Raw genomic sequence first — 25,770 nt, 5'->3', positions numbered from 1 at the left:
TATTTCTTTTTTAAACGCGATCGGACAGTTGATATCAAACGCGATGAACGGCCTAAATTAAAAGAAGACATGTATAAATATCTCACTTCATACCGAATCTTAACCCTACCCGCCAGCCCCCCGTCGGAGAAGAAGAACCAGTCGCCGGAGAAAAGAGTTGACCGCTGTCCCTCGCCGCACCAGAACTACCTCTGAACACCAAAAAATGTAAAAATGTTCTAATTTGCTCGAAATTTTATTTTGAACAACCTGATGGTATCAGAGTAAAAGGACTGGCAGATGAGCCGGAAACTGCGGCTAATGCCCAACGGCGCCATTGCGAGAAAAACCAAAAACCGTAAAGGTTCACGTATAATGGGGACATCTCTATAGACCCCCATGGATATTAGTAAGCAGATAAAAATGGAAAGTTGTTGTTTTGGCTAATTGAAAATGAAATTATGATGTTGTTTCTATAAATTAATTTTGAAAATCTCACTATGGTAAGTATGTAATAAATAATTTTATTTATGATAAAGGAATTTACTTAAATTAAGAGCTCTATTAGTTGTTTTTATAATTTTTACCAACATTCATTTCTATATCGTTGAGTAGTGTGACATTCTTACTAGTTTAGTAGAGCTCACTCTTCCATTAACCATTTCAGATCAAGATGATCAAGATTTAGATTCCGATTCACAAGAAGGTTGCGAATAGGATGCCCAGTTATTTATTTTTCATTTATTTCTTTGATTTTTCGTTTGTTCTTTTAGAAGAGTCATTCTCGTAACCCTATTAAGTATTCTAAATTATTGTATAAGGAATGTAAACTGTAACTTTATTATTTCGCTTCTGCATTCAATTTATAATTTATTTCTTTTTAAATCCCGAATTGCTACAGTTTTTTATTATTTACTAACTAAAAAATTATCAAATCACGTTACTTAAAAATAACTTAGATATTTGTTTTAAAACAAATCTATTAAGTATATTGAATTTAAGATTTTTTAAAATAATTTGGTATTTAGATTAAAAATATGTGTAGTTATAGTTTTAATTTGATTATAATTTGAAAAGATGAAAGAAGAAAAGAAATCCACGTGGAAAAGCAAGAAATTCATATTCTTTAACAGTTTAGGAATAAGAAATATAAACATGTTTTCGATGCGATCAAGGATGGGGAAATTGGTGTTGATAAAGATGAGAAAAGTTTTCCATACCCTAAAACCATCCTATTAAAATTTCTAACAGTGTAGATATGAGTTTAGTTCGAGAAATTAGTTTAATCAATCGGTTTTCCAAACAAAATGCCATTCGTATATATCAATCAAATAAATATGTTAGTAGAAAGAATACAAATTATCTTTTGATATATTTTTAATTCTCAACTTCAGGTAATAATTTACATGATACAAAATATTGGTTTAAATGGAGCTTGAGATCTCATGCTCCCATTTTATCAAGGCAATTGCAATTCTTATTAACAATGATGGAAGAAAATTTGAAATTAAAAAAAAAAAAAAAAAAGGATTTTAAAAACTTCAACAATTTTTTAGAATCTATCTTTTCTACCCCGCTAAAGTCATAATGTTTATGAGATATTTTAGACCGGTGCATAATTAGTCTTTACTATTTACCACAGAGTTTGAGCTAATATCGGAGAAATATAGATTGTAATATTCATTAAATACAATCAAGAAAAATAGAATAATCAAAATTCATTTGCGATTAGGTCATCCTTATCCTAATTATGAGTCCAAAGGCTAGGTGCATTTTGGGAGAGATATTAGACACTCTAAAATTTTATGACTTATAAAATCAACCTTTTATTTAATTGTTTAAGTACTATTTAATTATGTTAAATTAAAAAATGTTGGAAGTTTCTAGTCGATGCAAAAAATTTTTATGTATTATATATATATATATATATATTATAATTTGTAAGTAAGAAAGAAAATAAATTGACATTATAAAACAAGGTGTTTGAAACAATTTGTAAGAAAAGAAAATGCAAACCATTAAAAAAGTGGAAAGTAGTAATAGTCTTTACCTACATGCCCATCTACCACTAAAAAATCACCTCACAAGGAGATATGTTTGTGACATACCGACGATCTACTCTTGATTGATAAACATCATCTCTTTTAGTAAATATTTTGACAAAATGGTATTTATGAATATTTTAATTCAAAATACCAAAAACATTACCCTTGCCGTAAAAAGTAGAATCACAATCTCTTTTATTATTTTATTTAAAATTAGTTTTTTATTATAAAAAAAGATTTGAATCTTTAAGTATCATCAAATCTCTTAACTTTCTAAGTCATGGAGGCAGAGTAAAAGTTATAGGTACAAAAAAAAAAAAAATTAAAATTAAAATGTGGGGAGTATAGGAGGATATAAGAACGGCTAATGCAGTATGATCATATCATATATCCAAACTATGAGTAAATGAGGAACCCACAAACATTTTCAAACATCATCAGACTGACTCCTACAATTCCACTTTGCCATAAAAAAAAGAAGAAAAATCACAATTCAAACAATAAAGGCATCGGACAGGTTTGCGGAGGAAGCAGAAATCCAACTGAGGTAGAGACTGCTCGTAAACCAAAACTTGAATATCACCCCATAAGATCTTCTGGGTCTATCCATTTACTCCCACCAAGTTTCTCCACGTCAATGGATGGGATCCAAAGCCCGCCGCCTTTCAAATGCTTTCCAACTCTCCATCATCACCATTTTCCAACCCAGTATATTTTGCAGTATTGTAATATTTTTATAGTATGTAACAAAAAAATATAAAATAATTTAATTTTATTTATCTGCACTTACAAATTAAAAATTAAATTTAAAATATATCTCATAGAAGATTCTTAAACTAAAATTATTTAAAAATTCGAACACTCTGTACTAATTCGATAATAAATTGGTTAAACTAATTTACTAATCAGGATTGGTGTCTAACAATACTTCTCAACGACCGTATAATTTAAAATATACAATTACTCTTAAAAATCTGCTAACAAAAGATGTAATATTTTCTTTTATCATTATTATTCTGGTTTAACTCTAAAATATAATTTAACTGTCAAATCTCCATAGATAACCAACTATATTTCATGTCAATTATAACTGACTAATGAATGACATAAAAAATTATTTTCTTCTTTCATTTACCTGTTCTGTCAAATATTTTAAAATAGTTCTTATAATAAATAATAATATAGAACTTAAACTTATTACTAAAGTTGATAGATCCTCAATCTTGATTAATAATTAATTTTATAAATATTTAATCACACTAAATATCCTTTCAACTATAGGTGTTCAAAATTAAAATATAATAAACGACTTGTCAATTACTGTGATGATTTCATATATAAAAAAATTCTTACGTCTCATCATTCTAAGAGAATAATCTATTGATGGTTTAAGATAATATTAATCATTAAAAATTCTCGATTGAATTGGTTTAATGATCATATCTACATATACATTATCTATATATGTAATTTAGTTAACGAGATCAATTAATTTTTATCTCATAAAAACTATCGCACATATATTAGTTTTTCCAGATCATTAATATTCTATTTTAATTATTCAACGACTAAAAATATTTTAAATTAAATCATAAAATATTTTATTCTCATTATTAAGATCGCTATTTTAATGTAAAATCTATAAATTTAATAAAAAAAATTTATCAAATAAATTAAATAATAAGATGATAAAAAGATTATTACTATATATTAAAATAGATCATTAAATAATAATGTATTCAATATATTACATATATAATTAGCTCGTAGACATAACATTTATATTTCTTACACATTTTTCTTATCATCCAACTTATGGCAGCAAACGGGCTTACAACCCTAGCTCAATATTTGAATCGGTTGCTTCTGCAGTTCAGGAAAGCTATGTCCACATTTCTCCCACCAAATTCCTGCAAATGAACTTAATTATACCTTGCTAACAACAAAACTAAATGCTGTTTGTTAATACTTACTGGGATGGGATAATTTTGCCATTGCTATGGCAGTGTCTGTGAATAAAGTTGGGTCCATGGACTGGTACTGTATCAGTTGCGAGATACAAGCCTTTTCTCCTGCTCATCACTAGAGAAAATGAGGTTGGATATAAATTATTTAATCCGATTAAACTAGAGATCAGCTTCCTCGAATTTCTGAATCTTTAATCCATGGGTTAAGAAAAGCTGCAGTTTCATGAATTGGAAAAATAATGTCTTTTCCGGCTTCACAAAACAATCCCCACATGATCTGGTAATGAGCAGAGTCCATAGCAAACAACCTTTAGAGATAAGTACCAAAAAAGCAGCCCACTCGCACAAATTACCACACAAGAATATCCCACACCAAATACCCATGAAAAGCAAGTCCAAGCTGAAAAGAAAGGGCAGCCAACGAGGTCAAGAAATGTTTCCTAGTGACAATAGAAACTGAATAAGTATCAACTCACATATTACAACCAGATGCAAACTTCTTCTTGTCTATTTACACCAGACTTGGCTACGACATCAACAATTGTGTTCTTTTCTTTGTTTATAATCATAAAAACAATATTTCCCGACAAATTCTTCATATTTTTTTATCTCGTTTCTGATCTTATTCAGCTTCCAAGGATAATTATCTTTCAACATCCACAACATAACCATTGTAGAATCGCTTTCCACAAGAACATTATCCACACCAGCCATAGGATGATTAAACAAGCAGACCGTAAGTCTTTTTAATCGCTATCAATTCAACTATGTTAGAGTCTAACATGCCATAATTTTTTTAAAAGAAACACCTTATGTTTGTCAACCAGCCTCTTAACATGCCACCAAAACCTGCAGGCCTAGATTTACCTAAAAAAAGATTTGTGAACATTAAATTTCCAACAACCAGACGGAGTAGGGTCCCAAACAATAGGTTTGATCTCGCCATTTTTTCTTCTCGCAAGTGGCAACTCTAGAATTGAGATGAAGAGATTATTCAAAGCCAATTGCTTCAATATGGGAATGCATGAATTAATCCACCAAGCCAACCGAATCCTAACCAAATCCATAAGTTCACCAACACCCATCTTCTTTTGTCTGAAAATGCTACCATTTTTTCCAACCATAAACCTCAAATTATAATAAAAAAATAAAAGTTCCCCAAATCTTTTCCCTCCCTTTATCAACCCACAATGAAACTTAATAGGTCCCTAATTGAACCCAGGGTGACCCTTTCAATATCATACCAACCTAATCATGTACCCTATACTTTCCAGCTCCATATACAATGAGGGAATGCATGATCTATTGAATCTGTGTTGCCCTTACAAAACACAAACACTTGGGTTTATCTAACTTAATCCTACAATTATGGAAATAATTTAACATTAATACCCGTCTTCTAATCAATTGTTAGGAAAACATTTTAACCATATGGAGTATTTGTGACTTCCAAATACTAGCCTCAAGAGCTTGTCTCTCCTCAACACCTAAAAGACACCTAGTGTACCCCTTTCACCCTTAACTAAAAAATCTCAACCACATTAAAATTCCAAACAATCCTATCCTTGGACTCCTTATTCAAAGTTACGTTCCTCAAGATATTATTAAAATGGGCCTTAAAATCACTTTCCCAGCCAAAGATGTTTTTCCATTCCCCAAAGGCCGACACCAGACTAGATTTGGCAATGGACAAATAGTTTATTCTCAAGAACCTACAGTAAAGGCTTTCCTCTTCTACCCACAGATCATTCCAAAAATCAATTATAGAACCATCATCAAGGAGAAGTATAAAACAGCCATGATCATTAAAAGTAAAAACACATTCTTCTAGGTTGTCCTTAATGATACCTTTCCAAAAACCTGTCGAACCCATCGGTAGTCTCTCACTCAGTGGGACTAATGCTCACCATTATTATGAATTTCACATATAACTCTCCTCCAAAAAGTTCCCACTTCATCACAACACATGTATGTCCACTTATTCAGTAATGTCCTATTCATTTCAGCAATACTACCAAACCCTAGTCCTCCCTCCCTCTTAGGTATGCAAATTGTTCCATAAGATACTAAATGAACCTTCCTATTGTCTTTGGTGCTATCCACAAAAAGTTCCTAATGATACTTCCCAAATTTTTTCTAACCCTATTGGTAGTTATGTCAGTGACATAAAAAATATGGAATTGATTCCAAAACGGCCTTTACCACATATTTAACCTTCCATGCCGCTAACCTCTTTCCATCTTATCAAAAACTGGTTGCCATGTTAACAGAGGATGGATTAGCTCTCAAAGGGAAGCCTAAGCATATACAAGGTAAGAAGGCTACTTCACGTCTAATTTGCTCTACTATCCTATCCATCTGCCCATTATCTACACCAATTCCATATACCTTGCTTATCAAAAAAACAACCTTTAAACCAGAAATCAACTCAAAACACCCCAAAAATCTCTAAAAATTTATGATATGATCCTCATCTTATTACAAAAAACAATGTATCATCCACAAATTGAAGTGAACTGAAATTGCTCCCTGAATTATTAAAAGGAACTTCTTTTATGAACCCAATTACTCACTGCTCTATTTACATTTAGTTCAGCCTTCTGCTACTATATGAAACTAGAAAGTGGACAGCAAGTCCCCCTCCCTTAAACCCCTTTTCATTCTAAACTGTCCAAAAGGAGAACCATTAATCAGAATAGAGATGCCAACAGAAGAGATACATTTCATAATTCATTTCACCCATTTGTTACCATAATTCATTTCATTCAGAACATTCTAGGAACTTCTAATCAATCATATCATCAGCTTTTCCAAAATCAACCTTTAAAAACACACTGTCCCTATTATTTTTTGCATTAAATTAACCATTTTTAAAGCAATCAATATGCAATCCATCAATTGTCTATCTTTCAAAAAAAGCAACTATGATTCACTAACCAAGCCACATTTTACGTCATATCCTATTCATCAACACTTCTATGATTATTTTATGCACAATATTAACTAGTGAAATAGGCCTGAAATCTCTTAAACCTGTCGGATTCTCTACTTCTCGAAAAAGGGTTAGGAAAGTTTTAAAGAATTTTAAAAAAATTTCATACAGTGGAATTCATCCATAACCTGCAGAATATCAGCAAGCACCTCCAGTTGCTTTATGAAAACCATCTAACCGTGGGGCCTTATCCCCCTTTCCCTCAAAGACAGTGAAATTAATCTCCTCTTCTGAAAATTGTTTCTCTAGCCCTACTTTCTATTCCTCGCTAAATTTATTAAAGTCTATCCCTTGTAGTTGTATACTTTGTCTATTATTGTTTTCAAAATGTTCACAGTAAAAATTCTTAAAACTCTCTTTTATTACTTATGGGTCATCTATTTTAATAACTTTTAAGCCTAAAAATGCAACACTATTTACTCTACACCTAACATTAATCATCTTATGGGAAACCTAGTATTACTTTCCCCTTCCTTAGCCATCTAATCCTCACTGTTCCCCTAGTTATACACTCATCCATTCTAATTACCTTTAGTTTCCAATTCTTTTTCTCTAAAAGCTCCCCAGTCCCTCTCTTCATATGGTTCTATTCTAAGTCTTTGACAATTCTACATAAACATTCTTGTGTTTCTTATATTTCCTCTTCTATTGAATCTACCATGCGACACTTAAAATATGCTCTCTTTAACAATTTGAGATTTTTTTGTGTGATAATTTAGTGCTAGTGAATCTCAAAACTGAGTAATTGGTCCATTTTTCTCTAACAAGCTTCTGAAGACCTTTCATATTGGCTATTGCATTGAGAACCCAAAAAGGCTTAGGACCCTAATTTATATATTTTCTCTTTAACCCAACTGGGCAGTGATACGAAATTACACTACTAATACTAAACTCGTGAATATCTAGAAATCTATCAATAACCTCATCATTATATGAATTGCAAATCATTCAAATGTACTCACAATCACGTGAATACCTTGATAGTGAATGAATCTTGATCAGGAAACACAAAAAGTAATGATTTATTATCTTTAAATTTAAATGAGGGTGAGTTAATTTACAACATTACTAACGATATTAGAGATTTTGCTATGATTGTTTTTAATATAATAACTATTCGAACTTGCAATTTTCAAACATAGGAGTTTAATTTCAAATAAATTTTAAGTAGAGTTAAAACAATACATTTCAAATTCATCAAAATTAATGAACTTTAATAATGAATTATGGAGATTCAAAAGAGAAATATATTCATTGGAGTACATATAAAAACAAACGAATGCAACTGAACTAAAAACTTAGTAGAAAAATGTATTGAGTTCCAAGAAATATTTACTAAATTCATGATTTATTTAGAACGTAAGAACTCATCATGGTGAGTTTAACCTTAGAAAATTGGAACACTGAAAATTATGATATTTGGTCAAACGAACATAGAAAGGAGTAAGTGATATTTCAACCTCGCTGAAGAGCATGTCCTTATTTTTCCTGAATAGCTCCAAGACGTACGCATATACAGACACACAGCTTAATGATTCATTACTATGAAGAAATCGATAAGCAAGAAATTCATTTTAAAAAAACAAACGAAAATAAAAAGAGAACGAACTTTTTGGAGGTCAGGTTCTTGCTGCTGTTGATTTTGGGCAGGTGAGGAGGTGGGTAGTTGCGTTTCTGTAAGATCCTCCTTTCGGATCCGTACAGTTTTTCCTCTGGTTTTCCTCCTTTGAATTGTGAATAGGGTTTTGTCACTAGAGCTAGAAATGAACATGAAAGGGTGTGACCAAAGGAGGAGGATTGGGTTGCAGCAGGTGAGAGTGGCAGTCGACACAGTTGAAGTGCTGTCATTTCCCTACTGTCTCCTCAATTCCACAGCTGCAGCATATCTTTCTTCCTCAATCATCTGCAAATTTTTTACATTTGCGTGAAAACACAGAAGCCAAGCTTTTAGGCCGGAAACTCTTGGGCCTCAACAAAAACTTAAATCAAAATTGCGAAGTCAATCCACAAATATAAAAGCCCAGCCGAAGACAGTCCAACAATTAAACCCTTTCTACAGTTTACTCTCTATATAAACCCCTGCCCCCTACATTCAACAGTAATAACAGAATTCAAACGGTTCCCTCTGCTGTAAGGTTTCGCCAAATCTTCATTCTTTCTTCAAGAAACTGCTCTTCTTTTTTACTCCCTTCAGTTTATGAATCTCACCATTTTTCTCTCTGTATCTTTCAAGAATCTTTCTTGCATATAGTTTCTTTGTGGTTTTGATGATGATTAACTTTCTTTTTGTCATTTCATTTTAGCATTGACTCTCTCTCTCTCTCTCGCTGTCTTTTTTAATTCATAACCAGCTGCCAAGAAAACAAGAAACACTCTCATGTCAAAGGCGATCATTTGTGCTTCCTCACCACCAGCATCACAAGGTGCTGTAGCAGTCATGGAGGCAAAGAACAAGGATAAAGAATCAGTGGACAAAATGCTTGCCAAGTTCATTGCTACAAGCAGGCCCAAAGATTCAGAATCTTCATATGATTTTACGGACTCACCGTTCTTTATTGACTTCATAAAGGCGGTATCAGAATTCGGGTCTCCTTATCAACTGCCAGATCGTGAAACTCTGGACACTCACTTGATTCCTCAAGTGGAGAAAGAAGTGGATGAGTATTTCCAAGATTTGAAGCAGTCTTTAAACAAAACTGGTTGCACCATAACCCCTGATATAAAGAAGTTCAGGTCATGGTACGAGATATTTAGAGGCATAAGGGTTTATACACCGAAAGGGATATTTCTATGGCCTGATGTTTATCCTCAAACTCAAAGTAGCCAAGCTTTACCTTGGGATTCAGAGAAGTACTGGGTACGGGATATCAAAGAACAGCTTGATGTCATTGATCCTGCAAACATTGTTCAGTTCTTGGCTCATGAGAAAGTTCCTCAATCTGTGATGAATCTTTTCAATGAACAGTATCCATGGGTGACTGTCATCAGCAAATGTGCTGCTGGGGTTGTTGGGAAACTTTTAGTGAACATATTCCAAGTTGGTTTTGTGCGGAATATAGTGAAATCTGCTACGGTTGTTTCCAAATTCATAGACAAATATTACGAACCCAGGATTGTTTGCATTCCAAAGGATATGAGTAAATTCAAGAATTTGGATGCGGTTGTTGGGTGCTTGAATCACAAGCATTGGGATGCTGAGCTCTGCAAAATTGCAAGCGGATTCTGGGTGTTGAAATCACTTATCAGATTTGAACAAACACTGCAACCCATCCAAGTATGTAGTGATCAGGTGGTGGAGCATGAAGACAAAGAAGCTGCAATTTTCATTAACTTCGTCATTCATTGCAAGGATTTCTGGAATGGATTGAAAAGGTTAGAGATGATTTTATGCCCATTATTTCAAGCTATGTCTCTGCTACTTTCAGTGGACAGTCCAGGTTTGGGATACTTGTACGAGCTGTTGGAGAAGACACAGTCTAGCCTTGCTGAATACGTTGAGGACAAAAATGCACTGGACTCTGCTCATTATCAAATCATATGGGAATTGTTTTCTGAAGCCAAAAAAGACATTATCTTTCCAATTCATGAAAGTGCAGCTTTTCTTAACCCATCTAACTTGCTTGCCCAGAAATTCAAGGAAGCTGATCTCCAATTTAATCGGATTAAGCAATTTATATCCAACCTCATTTTCTCTAGTGATGAGGAGGAGAAGGCTTGTGTCTCACAACTGATACAGTACCAGTCCATGGACCCAATTCTATTCACAGACACTGCCATAGAGATGGCAAAATCATTCCATCCCAGTAAGTATTAGGAAACAAAATTTAGTTTTGTTATTAGCAAGGTATAATGTTGATAATGTTGAGTTGATTTTCAGGAATTTGGTGGGAGAAATGCGGCGATTGTTTTCCTGAATTGCAGAAGCAAGCCATTCGAATACTGAGCCAGGGTTGTAAGTTCATTTGCTGCCATGAGTTGGATGATAAGAAAAATGTATGGGGTTGGAGAATGGTGATGATGGAGAGCTGGAAAGCATTTGAAAGGCGGGCTTTGAATCTTATTGATGTGGAGAAACTTGATGGAATTGAATGGACAGACCCAGAAGATCTTTTAGGCTGCTACTCAAGTTTCGATTATGAGCAGTCTCTCAGGCCTTATGCCCTTCTGATATCTCAGTTTGATTCTGCTTCCTCCGCAAAGATTCCTTTATTGTTCGAATTGTGGTTCCGTCAGTGATTTTTCTTCTTCCTTTTTCTTTGTTTTCTAGAAAGCAAATATAGGAGCCTGTCTGATGATGTTGAAATTGTTTGTGGATTTACTTGTATACTCATAGTCTGCATATATGATATGATCATATTGCATTTGTTGCTCCGTTATCGTATACACTCCCAGTCTTCATGGGTGAACCCAATTTCTTCTGTTCATCACTATATACTCTCTATCTCTTCAACCTGAAACGTGGCTTTCTAATTTTCATTTTTTACCTACAACTTTTTCTCTGCTTCCATAGTTGGAAGTTAGAAATTTGATACCTCAGATTGAATCTCTTAATTACGAGATCTATAAACAAATCATAATCGGAGTTTTAAATATTTTTACCTAAACAATCCAAAGGACAATCCAAAGGATCGTGAGTTTACTTACAAAGATAATACTTTGTGTGGCAGGTTGTACACTAGGTGTAATACCTGAAATTAAATTTGTAATATTTAAATTTATGTATAAAATTTAATTTTTTATTTTATAAATTATTATTTAATGTAAAATTAGGAAAAAATAAGTAGACGATGAAATTAAAAATAATCTTAGAAGAAAGTGATGAAAATTTAGGTTATGAATGTATTTTTGAAAGAAAAATCAGAAACTGGGAGTCAAAATATATTTTAAGAAAAATGTGTCACGTAGGATACCCAGTTAGCAGTTCCGATGAACCGAAGCACGCCACGTATCAAGGCACGCTGACACGGTGCCATGCGGGAGGCCTCGCTGGCGATCCGCGTGCCCGCGATCAGACAGTTCAAATTCGTTCCCGCGCGTGTGGACTGTTCGGATCAGTTTTGCCCTCAGACGCGATCGGACGGTTGCGATTAAACGCGATGAACGGTCCAGATTCTCTTCTTATTTAAATGCGATCGAATGACCCAGATTAAATCGCGATGAACGGTCCACATTCACTTCCTATTTAAATGCGATCGGACAGTTTAGATTAAACACGATGGACGGCTCAAATTAAAAGGAAACGGATATAAATACTCATTTTCACACCAAACCCTAACCCTATCTGCCGGAGAAGAAGAGCTAGCCGCCGGAAAGGGAGCTGATCGCTACCCATCGCCGCGCCGGAGCCATTTCCAACCACCAAAAGAGGTAAAATTTTTCTCATTTGCTCGAAATTCAATTTTAAACACCCCCATGGCTAAATCGGAGCAAAAGGACTAGTGGATAAGCCAAAAACTGCGGGTAAAGCCCGATAGCATCATCGCAGCAAAAAGTAAAAAACTGCATCCGATGAGACCATTCTTGATTCTAGTTTCGTGTAATTTTTCCACCATTGTAATCATCATTCGTTTTTCTACAAGTTAACCGAAGCAAAATACCCAACCACGAACGTGAGCCGCGAAGCCGCCGTACCGGAAAATTCCGCCGCCGGTAAACTTCGGTTTTTCATTTTTTTTGGGCCAACCAAGGCCCCTTAACATATTTTTTCGCAGGGATGTGTACAAAATCGGCCGAAAATGGCCAACCCAAGGCAAACCGTCGCTGCAAGTAGTGGTGCTGTCGTCGGAGCACGGCGTAGCCACTATGCCAGAATTCTGGAATTGGCCAAAAGGGGTTTTTAACACTGATTTTGGATTTTTTAAGATGTTTTTAGGTACTTGAAATATGTTTTAATCCCCGAAAAAAAATTCAGGGAACCCGGAGACCGTTAGTAGGCAGGACTGAAAGTTTAACATATCATATATCAACTTGTGTAAGAATCCATAAACTTATTCCCGGTTATGGAATTGAAGTTTAATTATGAATAATATGGTATTTTGCGTAATTTAGAAATATCAATAATTAAAGGTTACTAATGGAGCCGGAACCGGTTATCTATTACTATTTTCCATGTTTCACTGATTGATTGATTTTACATTTTCGAATACATGATAATACACTGGAATTGGTATGATAATTTGATTGTGCCCCTTATTTAGAAATATTGATAATTAAATGTTACTAATGGAGCCGGAACCGATTATCTATTATTGTTTGCTATGTTTCACTGATTGATTGATTTTATGTTTTTAAATACATGATAATACACTAGAATTGGTATGATAATTCAATTGTATTCCCTTAATGCATGTATTGCTTGTTTTAGTGATTTATAGTTAATTGAGAAATTAGAAATTAAAGGTAAACGAGAAATTATTTGATTAAGTGAGTGAATGAATGACAGCCTTACTGGATATCGTAGGAGATGGTGAACGAACCGGGTACATAGGGAACCCTACTGTGAATGTTGCCTCATACCGGACGGGGTATCGAGGATTAAAAATTTGGCACTCATATCGGACAGGGTATGGGGACGATCCATTTCACTCTTATACCGGATAGGGTATTGAGGGATAGTATTTCTTAGCACTCAAACTGGACGGGGTATGGGGATGTATCGTTAGTTAAAAATGTTCAAAAAGAGTTCACTCGTAGTAGGGATATTCCTATGGACCCCAATGAATACTAGTAGACTGATAAATGAGAAAGCTGTTATTCCTACTGATCGAATATGAAAATATGATATTGTTTATGTCATTGACTCTATAGGTTGATTTTGGAAACCTCGCTGAGGTAAGCATCCGGTAAATAATTTTATTTATGATAAATAAATTTTACTTAAATTAAGAGTTTCATTAGTTATTTTTATGATTTCTACCAACTTTTATTTCTGTGTCGATGAGTAATGTGATATTTTTACTAGGTTAGTGTAGCTCATTCCTTCATTAACAATTTCAGATAAAGAGAACGTAGATCCAAGGCTCGATTTATAAGAGGGTTATGAGTAAGACGTTCAGTTTGTTTACTTTTCATTTATTTCTTTGGTTATTAGTTGTTTTTTTTAAAAGATCATTCCCGTAACCCTATTGGGTATCCCAAATTATTGTGTAAAGAATGTAAACCCTAATTTATTATTTCACGTCCGCATTCAATTCATAATTTATTTTCTTTCAAGTTCATGGGTCGTTATAGTTGGTATCAGAGCCAGGTTCCTCAGAGCATTCAATTCATAATTTATTTTCTTTCAAGTTCATGAGTCATTACAGTTGGTATCAAAGCTAGGTTCCTCAAAACTATTCCTTACACAAAAATCCTAGGAAATACCAAAGAATGAATCATCACTCAACCATTTCTTATTAAAAATAAGTACAAAGACACAAGGAGATGAGGTCCTTTATTGAACAACGCAGCCTGAGACAGGTCGCTTCGAGAGAATGTCGATTGACTTTTCGAGATTTTAGAAAGACTCATCTCTACCTAGTAGACCAGGGAAGAGATGAGAGAATTGTCTGACCCTCCACCACACTATGAGTCACCCCTACAACGAGAGGATTTAACGCTACCTCGATGCAACCCTGCTCCTCCGTTATATCATCCGACACTGTCACAATACAATTTGGAGCCCCCACCGTATCATCTGGCACCGTTACAGGACACCCGGTCCCTCCCCAGTAATATCTGGCCCCTCTTCTACGGGACTCAGTTTCACCCATGACAGACTTGATAGAGATTGACATGGGGGGACTCTGATAAATTTTCAAGAATGAACTGGTTAGCGACGTATCACGCCACCGTGGATTATTTCCAAGAGAAAAATTATATTTAAGCCTCATAACAAAGAGTCATTTACAAGCTAATAAAATTTTTAAATATTATTATCCCCTAACAAATTTCTTAGTACATAACGCTTTAACTCAGTTGTTTTCTCCACAATATTCAAGATATCCCAGTAGTCCGAGACTTTCCGAATGTATTTCTTGATGAACCTCTCGGACCACCAGTGGACAGGAAAGTTAAGTTCACCATAAACTTTCAGTTTGACACGTAACCTATCTTAGTTATCCCTTACCGAATGAGTCATGTAAAAATGGAAGAGTTGAGGAAATATATCAAAAAATTGCATGACTGTGGGTTCTTCTGACACCGCGTTTCTCTTCAGAGTGCTGAAGTCCCAATTGTAAGAAAGAAGAGATGGGACGTTAAAGTTATGTATTGACTACAGGGGACTGAACATGATCACGATCAAGAACAAGTACACCTCCAGGATCAATGACCTTTTTGATTAGTTGTAGGGTGCTCAGATCTTCTCCAAAATAGATCTACGTTCAGGTTACCATCAAGTAAAGATCAAGGTAAAAGACATTTCTAAAAAATAGTATTTCGAACTAGGTACGGACGCTATGAGTTTCTAGTCATGCTATTTGGATTAATCAACGCACCAACCATCTTTATAGATTCGATAAACAAGATTTTCAAACAATCCCTAGATCAGTTCATCATTGTATTCATCGATGATATCCTGCTATATTAAAAAAGTAGAGAGGAACACGCTCACTATCTTACTCAGGTTTTTCAAGTTCTCGAAGAAAAGAAGTTGTATGCAAAGTTGAGTAAGTGTGAGTTCTGACTCGAGCAGACTACCTTTTTAGGGCACATCATATCAAGGGATGGAGTGTCAGTGAACCCCAAAAAAGTTGAGACGGTTCTCGGCTAAAAAAAATTAACCTCGGTCAAGAAGATTCATAGTTTCCTAGAAATGACAGGTTATTACTATAGGTTTATAGAAGGATTTTTTAGTCTAACTGCTCCTTTGACTCGACTCACACAGAAGAATGTCAAGTTCGAGTAGAACGAGGACTGTGAAAAGAGTTTTTCAGAACTAAAAAAACGGTTGACTACCACACTTGTATTGGCTTTGCCGAGTGGGACAGGTGGATATACCGTTTATAGTGATGCCTTCTACTTAGGATTGGGTTGTGTTCTGATACAGCATGGGAAGGTCATAGCTTATGGGTCCAGATAGTTGAAAAGTCATAAGAAAACTACCCCACCATTGACTTAGAACTTGTTGCGATTATCCACGCTTTGAAGATTTGGCGCAATTACTTATATAGGGAGATCTTTCAGATGTATACCGACCATAAGAGATTGAAATACATATTCATTCAAAAAGATCTCAACACGCATTAGAGAAAATGGATAGAACTCTTCAAGGACTACGATTGAAATATCTTGTATCATACTGATAAGGGCAACGCGATAACCGACGTACTCAGTAAAAAAAGTGCAGGTATATTAGCTCATCTAATAGTTTCAGAAGGTATGACAATAAGGGTCACACAACAGGTACAACTTCAGAACCTGAAGAGCGTCACATGTTTGGGCCACCTGACTGTCCAACCTAAGTTGATCTAGAGAATAAAGGAATCACAATCCATTGATTCCATCCTAGTAGCCGTCAAGAAGGATGCAGAACAGAGAGTTAATTCAGAATTTTGGGTCTCTACTAATGGGTTACTTAGATTTCAGGACATGATGTGTGTCCCATGTGATAGTGAGCTGAAAAGAGACATCATGAACAGAGGCTCACAGCTCAAAGTTTGTCACGCATATCGAAAGTACTAAAATATATCAAAGTATGCGACTCCGATTTTGGTAGAACGGGATGGAAAGAGATGTGGTCGACTTTGTTTTCAAGTGTTTGGTATGTTAGCAAGTCAAGGTAGAGTATTAAAGCTTAGGCGGGTTACTTTAGCAATTACCAATACTGGAGTGAAAGTGGGAACATATCATAATGGATTTTGTGATAGGGTTATCTAGGGCACACTCGGGACATGACTCCATTTGGGTAATTATTGACCGACTCACCAAGTCTTCTTACTTCTTAGCCATCAGGATGACCAATCCCTTGGATAAATTAGCGAGAATATATATCCGAAAGATAATCATGTTACATGGAGTACAAGTGACAGTAGTGTCCGACAAGGACCCCAGATTCTCTTTGCAGTTCTTGTCTACTTTTCAACAAGCCATGGTAATAAAACTGTCCCTTAGTACTGCATTCCACCCTCAGACCGATGGACAATAAGAAAGGACAATTCGCATACCGGAGAAAATACTCCGAGCTCGTATTCTTAACTTCAGAGGCCATTGGAATGATCATTTATCCGTAATAGAGTTTGCTCACAATAATAGTTACGAAGCAAGTATTAGCATGGCTCCGTAAGAGACGTTGAATGGCCGCCCATGGAGATCGCCAATCTGTTTGGAAGAGGTGGGTGATAGAAAATTGTTTGGTCCAGATCTTATAGAGGAGACTACAACCAAAATAGTTAAGATCAGAAAAAACATTCAGACGGCTTAGAGTAGACAAAAGAATTATGCGGATACACGAAGGAGGGATTTGGAATTTGAGAAAGGTGATCGGGTGTTCTTTAAGGTTACTCTTTTCAAAAAAATCAGTAGGTTTAGCAAGAGGGAGAAACTAAATACCTGATTTTATTGGGCCATTTGAAATCTTAGAAAGAATTGACACCGCTACCTACAGACTGACACTACCTCCAGAACTATCCAGGATCCATAATGTGTTCCATGTGTCCATACTACACAAGTACAACCCAAACCTCTCTCACGTCCTGGCCCACGAGCCTCTTTTACTTCATGAGGATCTGTCCTACGAAGAGATACCGGTGGGTATTATAGACCGAATGAGCAGAATACTCTGCAACTAAAAAAGTTCATTCGTTAATGTCCTATGACAGAATCACACACAGGGAGAAGCTACATGGGAGCTAGAAGCAGACTTTAGAGCCTAGTATCTCCAACTACTTGATTGAATGAGAGAGAGACAAATTTGAGGGACTAAATTTCTTTTAAGGGGGGAGTTGTAATATCCGAAATTAAATTTGTAATATTTAAATTTATGTATAAAATTTAATTTTTTATTTTATAAATTATTATTTAATGTAAAATTAGGAAAAAATAGGTAGATGATGAAATTGAAAATAATTTTGGGAAAAATGGGTGAAAATTTGGGTTCTGAGTGTGTTTTAGAAAGAAAAATAAAAAATTGAGGGTCAAAACATAATTTAACAAAAATGTACTACGTACGATACCTAGTCAGCAGCTCTGACGAATCAGAGCGCGCCACTTGGCAAGGCAGACTGATGGGGTGCCACGTAAGAGGCCACGCTGGCAATCTGCGTGTCTGTGATCGGACGGTCCAGATTCGTTCTCGCGGGCGTGAACAGTCTGGATCCATTCCTCTCTCTGACGCAATCAGACGGTTGCGATTAAACACGTTGAATGACACAGATCCACTTCCTATTTAAACGCGATCGGATAGTTTAGATCAAATCGCGATGAACGACTCAGATTCACTTCCTATTTAAACGTGATCGGACAGTCCAAATTAAACGTAGTAGACAGCCCAGATTAAAAGGAGACGAATATAAATACCTCTCTTCACACCAAACCCTACCCTAGCCACCACACCCCCTCGCCGGAGAAGAAAAGTCGGCTACTGGGAAGGGAGCCGACCGTCGTATGTTGTCGTGCCGAAGCCACTTCTGATCACCAAAAGAGGTAAAAAAAAATTTCATTCACTCAAAATTCAATTTTGAACACCCTCATGGCTAAATCGGAGTAAAAAGACCGGCGGATGAGGTAAAAACTATGGATAAAGTCCGACAGCGCTGCTGCGAAAAAAAGTAAAAAATCGCCTCTGATGAGGTCATTCCCGATTCTCATTTCATGTAATTTTTCCACCATTGTAATCACCATTCCTTTTTATATAGGTTGACCGAAGTAAAACACCTAACTGCGAAGGTGAGCTTGCGGAGCCGCCGTATTGGAAAACTCCGCTGCTGGTAAACTTCAGTGTTTTGACTTTTTTCTTGGCTAACCGATGCCTCTTAATGTATTTTTTTCATAGGGATGGGTACAAAACTAGCTGAAATCAGCCAACCCAAGATAAACCGCCACTGTGCGTGGCGGTGCCATCGCCAGAGCACGGCTGAGCCGCCGTGCTGAAATTCTGAAATTGGCCAAAAGGGGTCTGTAACACTGATTTTGAATTTTTTGGGATATTTCTAGGTATTTGAAGTGTGTTTTAATCCCCGAAGGAAAATTTAAAAAATTCGGGAACCGCCAGTAGGCGCAATTGAAAGTTTATCATCTCGAACATCAATTTGTGTAAGATCCCTCACCTTATTCCTAGTTATGAAATTGAAGTTTAATTATGAATAATATGGTATTTTACATAATTTAGAAATATCGATAATTAAAGGTTATTAATGGAGCCAGAACCGGTTATCTATTATTGTTTGTCATATTTCACTGATTGATTTATTTTACGTTTTCGAATACATGATAATACACTGGAATTGGTATGATAATTCGATTGTGTTCCCTTGATGCATATATTGTTTGTTTTACGTGATTTATGGTTAATTGAGAAATTGAAAATTAAAGGTAAACAGAAAATTGTTTGATTAAGTGAATGGATGAATGACAGCCTTACTGGATATCCTAAGAGATGGTGGATGGACCTAGTACATAGGAAACCCTACCGTGAACGTTTCTTCATACCGGACGAGATATCGAGGATTGGTAATTTGGTGTTCATACCAGACGGGGTATAAGGACGACCCGTTTTACCCTTATATCGGACGGAGTATTGAGGGGTGGTATTTCTTAGCGCTCATACCAGAAGGGGTATGGGGATGGCCCGTTAGTTGAAAATATTGAAAAAAAGTTCACACGTAGTGTGGACATCCCTGTGGACCCCAATGGATACCAGTAGGTTAATAAATGAGAAAGTTATTGTTCCTACTGATTGAATATGAAAATATTATATTGTTTATGTTATTGACTCTATAGGTTGATTTTGGAAACCTCGCTGGAGTAAGCATGCGGTAAATAATTTTGTTTATAATAAATAAATTGTACTTAAATTAAAAGTTTAATTAGTTATTTTTATGATTTCTACGAACATTTATTTATGTGTCGGTGAGTAGTGTGATATTCTTACAGGAGTAATATAGCTCACTCATTCATTAACCATTTCAAATCAAGAGAACCAAGATCCAGGACCCGATCCACAAGAGGGTTGCGAGTAGAACGTTAGTTTGTTTACTTTTCATTTATTTCTAGTTTGTTTACTTTTCATTTATTTCTTTGATTATTAGTTGTTTATTTAGAAGAGTTATTCTCGTAGTCCTATTGGGTATCCCGAATTATTGTGTATGGAACATAAACCCTAATTTATTATTTTCTTCCGTATTTAATTTATAATTTATTTTTTTCAAGTTCACGGGTCGTTACACTAGGTGATTTGATTCATTAAGAGTCATGTATTTGGTATTTTGACTTAAATGTTTTATCTTATCATTAAATTTTGATATTTTTAAAAAATATTTAAGAGTTTATCTTATTTAAAATTCATAACTCTGTTTTCAAGTATGATAACTACTGTCTTATCAAGATATATACCAAAAATGGTTATGATGTTTATCAATAAAAAAGGAATGAATATATTAAACAAGTAGTTTTACTTAGAGACGTCCCTCCTTGTGAGGAATCATATTGGCGTGATGTTTGCTAGTAAATGTTAAACTTTAGCATGTGCCTTAAGGGTTTAATTTAAGATCATTTTTGAAGTTCTTAAAAATATTTAAAACTTTATCTTAGAAGGTAATACAAGTTATTTTTAAATACGATTGATATCATTTTATTTAAATATGTACGAAAACAAATAAGACATTGACAAACAAAAAAAGGTATTAGAAGTTAAGGAGGTATTTTTTAGTGCAAGATTTTACTACTTAAGATGGGTTATACATGAGTCATTTCTTTTATTAAAGAATATTTTGGACATGTAGCTAAAAGTTTTTTTTTTATTTATTATACAAATAAGAGTTTAGAAAATTTGTCAAGAAGCTTTAAAAAGTTTTTAATGGCTTTCTACTGAGATGACAAGTTAATTTAAATCTAATAGAGATCTAACGAAAGATTACGAATGAAGATAGGTCAACGCTTCATTTGGCTTTGAATTAAATAGGAAATGAAAAAAATTCTCCACCTTATTTAAATTAGGGAAAAGACTTTAGGAAATGGATTCCAGCCCTATCTCATTTCATCCTTTTTTACTCATTTCACTAATATAATAATAATATATTTTTATTTTTATTTTTTTATATCTATAATATTTTCGTTACTAAAAATAATTAAAAAAATTACTTAGATATTTATTTTTTTTTAAAAAAGAATCTATTCCATATATAGGATTTAATATTTTTTAAAAATAATTTTGTTTTGATATTAAAATGTGTATAGTTATAGTTTTAATTTGATTAATATTTGAAAACGTAAATAAATAAATAAGAAATTCTCTTTTCCTATCAAGTTACAAAACAAGAAATAAAGACAAATTCATGATGGAAAAATCTTCCTATTGGAATTTCTAGCAATCTATATATGAGTTTAGTTCAAGAAATTGGTTCAATCAATGGGCTTTCCAAGCAAGAGATCATTGGTGTATCTTAATCAAATTGATTTCTTTAATATACATTCAGTACCAGGCTTTGAGTAATGGTTTACATGATACAATATATTGACTTGAATGGAGTTTTTATCAAAAAATGATTGCAAGAAAATTTGTTTGAACAGAAAAACCTTATGTTTCTCAACCAGTCTCTTAACATGCCACCAACAACTGCAGGCCTCGGTTTTACCTAAAAAACAATTTGTCTAACATTAAATTTCCAACAACCAGACGGAGGAGGGTCCCAAGTAATAGGTTTGATCTTGCCATTTTTTCTTCCCACAAGTGCCAACTCTGGAGTTGAGATGAAGAGACTATTCAAAGGCAATTGCTTCAATCTGGGAATGCATGAATTAATCCACCAAGCCAACCGAATCCTAACCAAATCCATAAATTCATCAACACCCATCTTCTTTTGTCTGAAAATTCTATCATTTCTTCCAACCATAAAACCTCAAATTATAACAAAAATAAAAGTTCCTTAAATCTTTTCCCTCCCTTTATCAACCCACAATGAGACCTAATAGGTCCCTAATTGAACCCAGGGCGACCCTTTCAATATCATACCAACCTAATCATGTACCCTATACTTTCCCTCAAAGACAGTGAATCTAAACCTCTTCTTCTGAAAATTGTCTCTCTAGCCTACTTTCTATTCCTCGCTAAGTTTATTGTTTTCAAAATGCTCACTGTAAAAATTCCTAAAACTCTCTTTTATTACTTATGGGGGTCATCTATTTTAACAACTTTTAAGCCTAAAAATGCAACACTATTTACTCTACGCCTAACATTAATCATTCTATGGGAAACCTAGTATTACCTTCCCCTTCCTTAGCCATCTAATCATCAAAGGAGTAAGCGACATTCCAATCTCGCTGAAGAGCGTGTCCCTATTTTTCCTGAGTAGCTCCAAGACCTACGCATATACAGACACAAAGCTTAACGATTCACTACTATGAAGAAATGGGTAAGCAAGAAATCATTTTTAAAATACAAAAAAGAGGGAAAAGAGAACGAACATTTTGGATTTGGCGGACATATTCAAGGTCTTGGAGGTCAGGTTCTTGCTGCTGCTACTGCTGTTAATTTTGGGCAGGTGAGGAGGTGGATAGTTGTGTTTCTGTAAGATCATCCTTCCTGACCCGTACAGTTTTTACTCTGGTTTTCCTCCTTTGAATTATGAATCGGGTTTTGTCACTCAGAGCTAGAAATGAACATGGATGGGTGCGACGAAAGGAGGAGGATTGGGTTGCAGCAGATGAGAGTGGCAGTTGACACAGTTGAAGTGCTGTCATTTCTCGTACTGTCTCCTCAATTCCACATCTCCAGCATCTCTTTCCTCCTCAATCACCTGCAAATTTCTTATTTTTGGGAAACCAAAAAACATGCAACGATTTGCGTGAAATGGCAGAAGCCGAGGTTTTAGGCTGGAAAATTTTGGGCCTCAACAAAAACTTTAAATCAAAATATAATCGTAAATATATAAGCCCAACCGAAGACAGTCCAACCCGTAAACCCTTTCTGCAGTTTATTCTCTATATAAACCCCTGCCCCCTACATTCAACAGTAATAACAGAATTCAAACGGTTCCCTCTGCTCTGAGGTTTCGCCAAATCAAAACCTTGGTATTTCTTTCTTTCTTCAAGAGACTGCTCTTCTTTTTTACTCCCTTCAGTTTATGAATCGCACAATTTTTCTCTGTGTATCTTTCGAGAATCTTTCTTGCATATAGTTTCTGTGTGGTTCTGATGATGAATTACTTTCTTTTTGTCATTTCACTTTAGCATTAACACTCTCTGTCGCTCTGTCTCTTTTAATTCACAACCAGCTGCCAAGAAAACAAGAAACACTCTCATGTCAAAGACGATCATTTGTGCTTCCTCACCACCACCAGCACAAGGTGCTGTAGCAGTCATGGAGGCAAAGAACAAGGATAAAGAATCAGTGGACAAACTGCTTGCCAAGTTCATTGCTACAAGCAGGCCTAAAGATTCAGAATCTTCAGATGATTTTATGGAGTCAGCGTTCTTTATTGACTTCGTAAAGGCGGTATCAGAATTCGGGTCTCATTATCATCTACCAGACAGTGAAACTCTGGAAACTCACTTGATTCCACAAGTGGAGAAAGAAGTGGAAGAGTATTTCCAAGATTTGAAGCAGTCTTTGAACAAAACTGGTTGCACCATAACACCTGATATAAAGAAGTTCAGATCATGGTACGATAAACTTAGAGGCATAAGGGTTTATACACCCAAAGGGATATTTCTATGGCCTGATATTTACCCTCAAACTCAAAGGAGCCAACCTTTACCATGGGATTCAGAGAAGTACTGGGTACGGGATATCAAAGAACAGCTTGATGCCATTGATCCTGCAAATATTGTTCAGTTCTTGGCTCATGAGAAAGTTCCTCAATCTGTGCTGAATCTTTTCAATGAACAATATCCATGGGTGACTGTCATCGCCAAATGTGCTGCTGGGGTCGTTGGGAAACTTTTAGTGAACATATTCCAAGTTGGCTTTGTGCGGAATATAGTGAAATCTGCTACGGTTGTTTCCAAATTCATAGACAAATATTACGAGCCCAAGATTATCTGCATTCCAATGGATATGACTAAATTCAAGAACTTGGACACCGTTGTTGGGTGCTTGAATCATACGCATTGGGATGCTGAGCTGTGCAAAACTGCAAGCGGATTCTGGGTGTTGAAATCACTTATCGGAGTTGAACAAGCACTGCAACCCATCCAAGTATGTAGTGATCATGTGTTGGAATATGAAGACAAAGAAGCTGCAACTTTCATTAACTTCGTCATTCATTGCAAGGATTTCTGGAGTGGATTGAAAAGGTTAGAGATGATTTTATGCCCACTGTTTCAAGCTATGTCTCTACTACTTTCAGTGGACAGTCCAGGTTTGGGATACTTGTACCAACTGTTTGAGAAGACGGAGTCTAGCCTTGCTGAATACATTAAGGACAAAAATACACTCGACTCTGCTCATTACCAAATCATATGGGAATTATTTTCTGAAGCCAAAAAAGACATAATCTTTCAAATTCATGAAACTGCAGCTTTTCTTAGCCCATCTAACTTGCTTGCCCAGAAATTCAAGGAAGCTGATCTCCAATTTAATCGTATTAAGCAATTTATATCCAGCCGCATTTTCTCTAGTGATGAGGAGGAGAAGGCTTGTGTCTCACAACTGATACAGTACCAGTCCATGGACCAAATTCTATTCACAGACACTGCCATAGAGATGGCAAAATCATTCCATCCCAGTAAGTATTAGGAAACAAAATTTAGTTTTGTTATTAGCAAGGTATAATGTTGATAATGTTGAGTTGATTTTCAGGAATTTGGTGGGAGAAATGCGGCGATTGTTATCCTGAATTGCAGAAGCAAGCCATTCGAATACTGAGCCAGGGTTGTAAGTTCATTTGCTGCCATGAGATGGATGATAAGAAAAATGTATGGGGTTGGAGAATGGTGATGATGGAGAGCTGGAAAGCATTTGAAAGGCGGGCTTTGAATCTTATTGATGTGGAGAAACTTGATGGAATTGAATGGACAGACCCAGAAGATCTTTTAGGCTGCTACTCAAGTTTCGATTATGAGCAGTCTCTCAGGCCTTATGCCCTTCTGATATCTCAGTTTGATTCTGCTTCCTCCGCAAAGATTCCTTTATTGTTCGAATTGTGGTTCCGTCAGTGATTTTTCTTCTTCCTTTTTCTTTGTTTTCTAGAAAGCAAATATAGGAGCCTGTCTGATGATGTTGAAATTGTTTGTGGATTTTCTTGTATACTCATAGTCTGCATATATGATATGATCATATTGCATTTGTTGCTCCTTTATCGTATACACTCCCAGTCTTCATGGGTGAACCCAATTTCTTCTGTTCATCACTATATACTCTCTATCTCTTCAACCTGAAACGTGGCTTTCTAATTTTCATTTTTTACCTACAACTTTTTCTCTGCTTCCATAGTTGGAAGTTAGAAATTTGATACCTCAGATTGAATCTCTTAATCATGAGCGCTATTAAAAAACATAATTAAATTAGAAATATCTTAATTGAAATAATCTAAAGGATTGTAATTTTATTTAAAAGGATTATATTTTGTGTCCCAAGTTGTATAAGAATTGATTTGATTCATCAAAAATCATGTCCTTAATATTTTAATATAAAAGTTTTGACTTATTATTA

The 25,770-nt window shown here is 35.2% G+C and overlaps 2 protein-coding genes and 2 long non-coding RNA genes across 5 annotated transcripts; 2 read left to right on the top strand and 2 right to left on the bottom strand.

The window, feature by feature from the left end:
* Positions 1 to 3,710: 3,710 nt before the first annotated feature.
* Positions 3,711 to 8,897, bottom strand: LOC110817401 (uncharacterized). Its single transcript, XR_002540191.2, has 3 exons — positions 8,593 to 8,897; positions 3,998 to 4,096; positions 3,711 to 3,934 (listed from the first exon to the last, which is right to left on the bottom strand). It is a non-coding gene; the product is annotated as an uncharacterized LOC110817401 (long non-coding RNA).
* An 87-nt stretch (positions 8,898 to 8,984) lies between these two features.
* On the top strand, positions 8,985 to 11,359 carry LOC110817400 (uncharacterized). Of its 2 annotated transcripts, none has more exons than XM_022045921.2 (3): positions 8,985 to 9,118; positions 9,335 to 10,786; positions 10,861 to 11,359. In XM_022045921.2, the coding sequence occupies exons 2-3, from the start codon at positions 9,361 to 9,363 to the stop codon at positions 11,217 to 11,219; spliced, it is 1,785 nt and encodes a 594-aa protein (XP_021901613.1). In that variant the 5' UTR covers positions 8,985 to 9,118; positions 9,335 to 9,360; the 3' UTR covers positions 11,220 to 11,359. The 2 variants fall into 2 exon arrangements, with proteins under 2 accessions (XP_021901613.1, XP_021901614.1); XM_022045922.2 differs by having other exon boundaries at positions 8,991 to 9,113.
* Positions 11,360 to 21,556: 10,197 nt separating this feature from the next.
* LOC148268862 (uncharacterized) lies at positions 21,557 to 22,948 on the bottom strand. Its single transcript, XR_015817154.1, has 2 exons — positions 22,584 to 22,948; positions 21,557 to 22,480 (listed from the first exon to the last, which is right to left on the bottom strand). It is a non-coding gene; the product is annotated as an uncharacterized LOC148268862 (long non-coding RNA).
* Position 22,949: 1 nt separating this feature from the next.
* Positions 22,950 to 25,447, top strand: LOC110817425 (uncharacterized). Its single transcript, XM_022045958.2, has 3 exons — positions 22,950 to 23,189; positions 23,393 to 24,844; positions 24,919 to 25,447. Exons 2-3 carry the CDS (start codon positions 23,419 to 23,421, stop codon positions 25,275 to 25,277), a joined length of 1,785 nt encoding a protein of 594 aa, XP_021901650.1. The 5' UTR covers positions 22,950 to 23,189; positions 23,393 to 23,418; the 3' UTR covers positions 25,278 to 25,447.
* Positions 25,448 to 25,770: the final 323 nt, after the last annotated feature.

Source organism: Carica papaya, chromosome 2, assembly GCF_054855325.1.
Source record: "Carica papaya isolate Zhongbai chromosome 2, ASM5485532v1, whole genome shotgun sequence".
In the NCBI taxonomy this organism is placed as follows: Eukaryota; Viridiplantae; Streptophyta; class Magnoliopsida; order Brassicales; family Caricaceae; genus Carica; species Carica papaya.
Note: the sequence above shows the minus strand (reverse complement) of the source record. Positions and strands in the feature narration are given on the sequence as shown.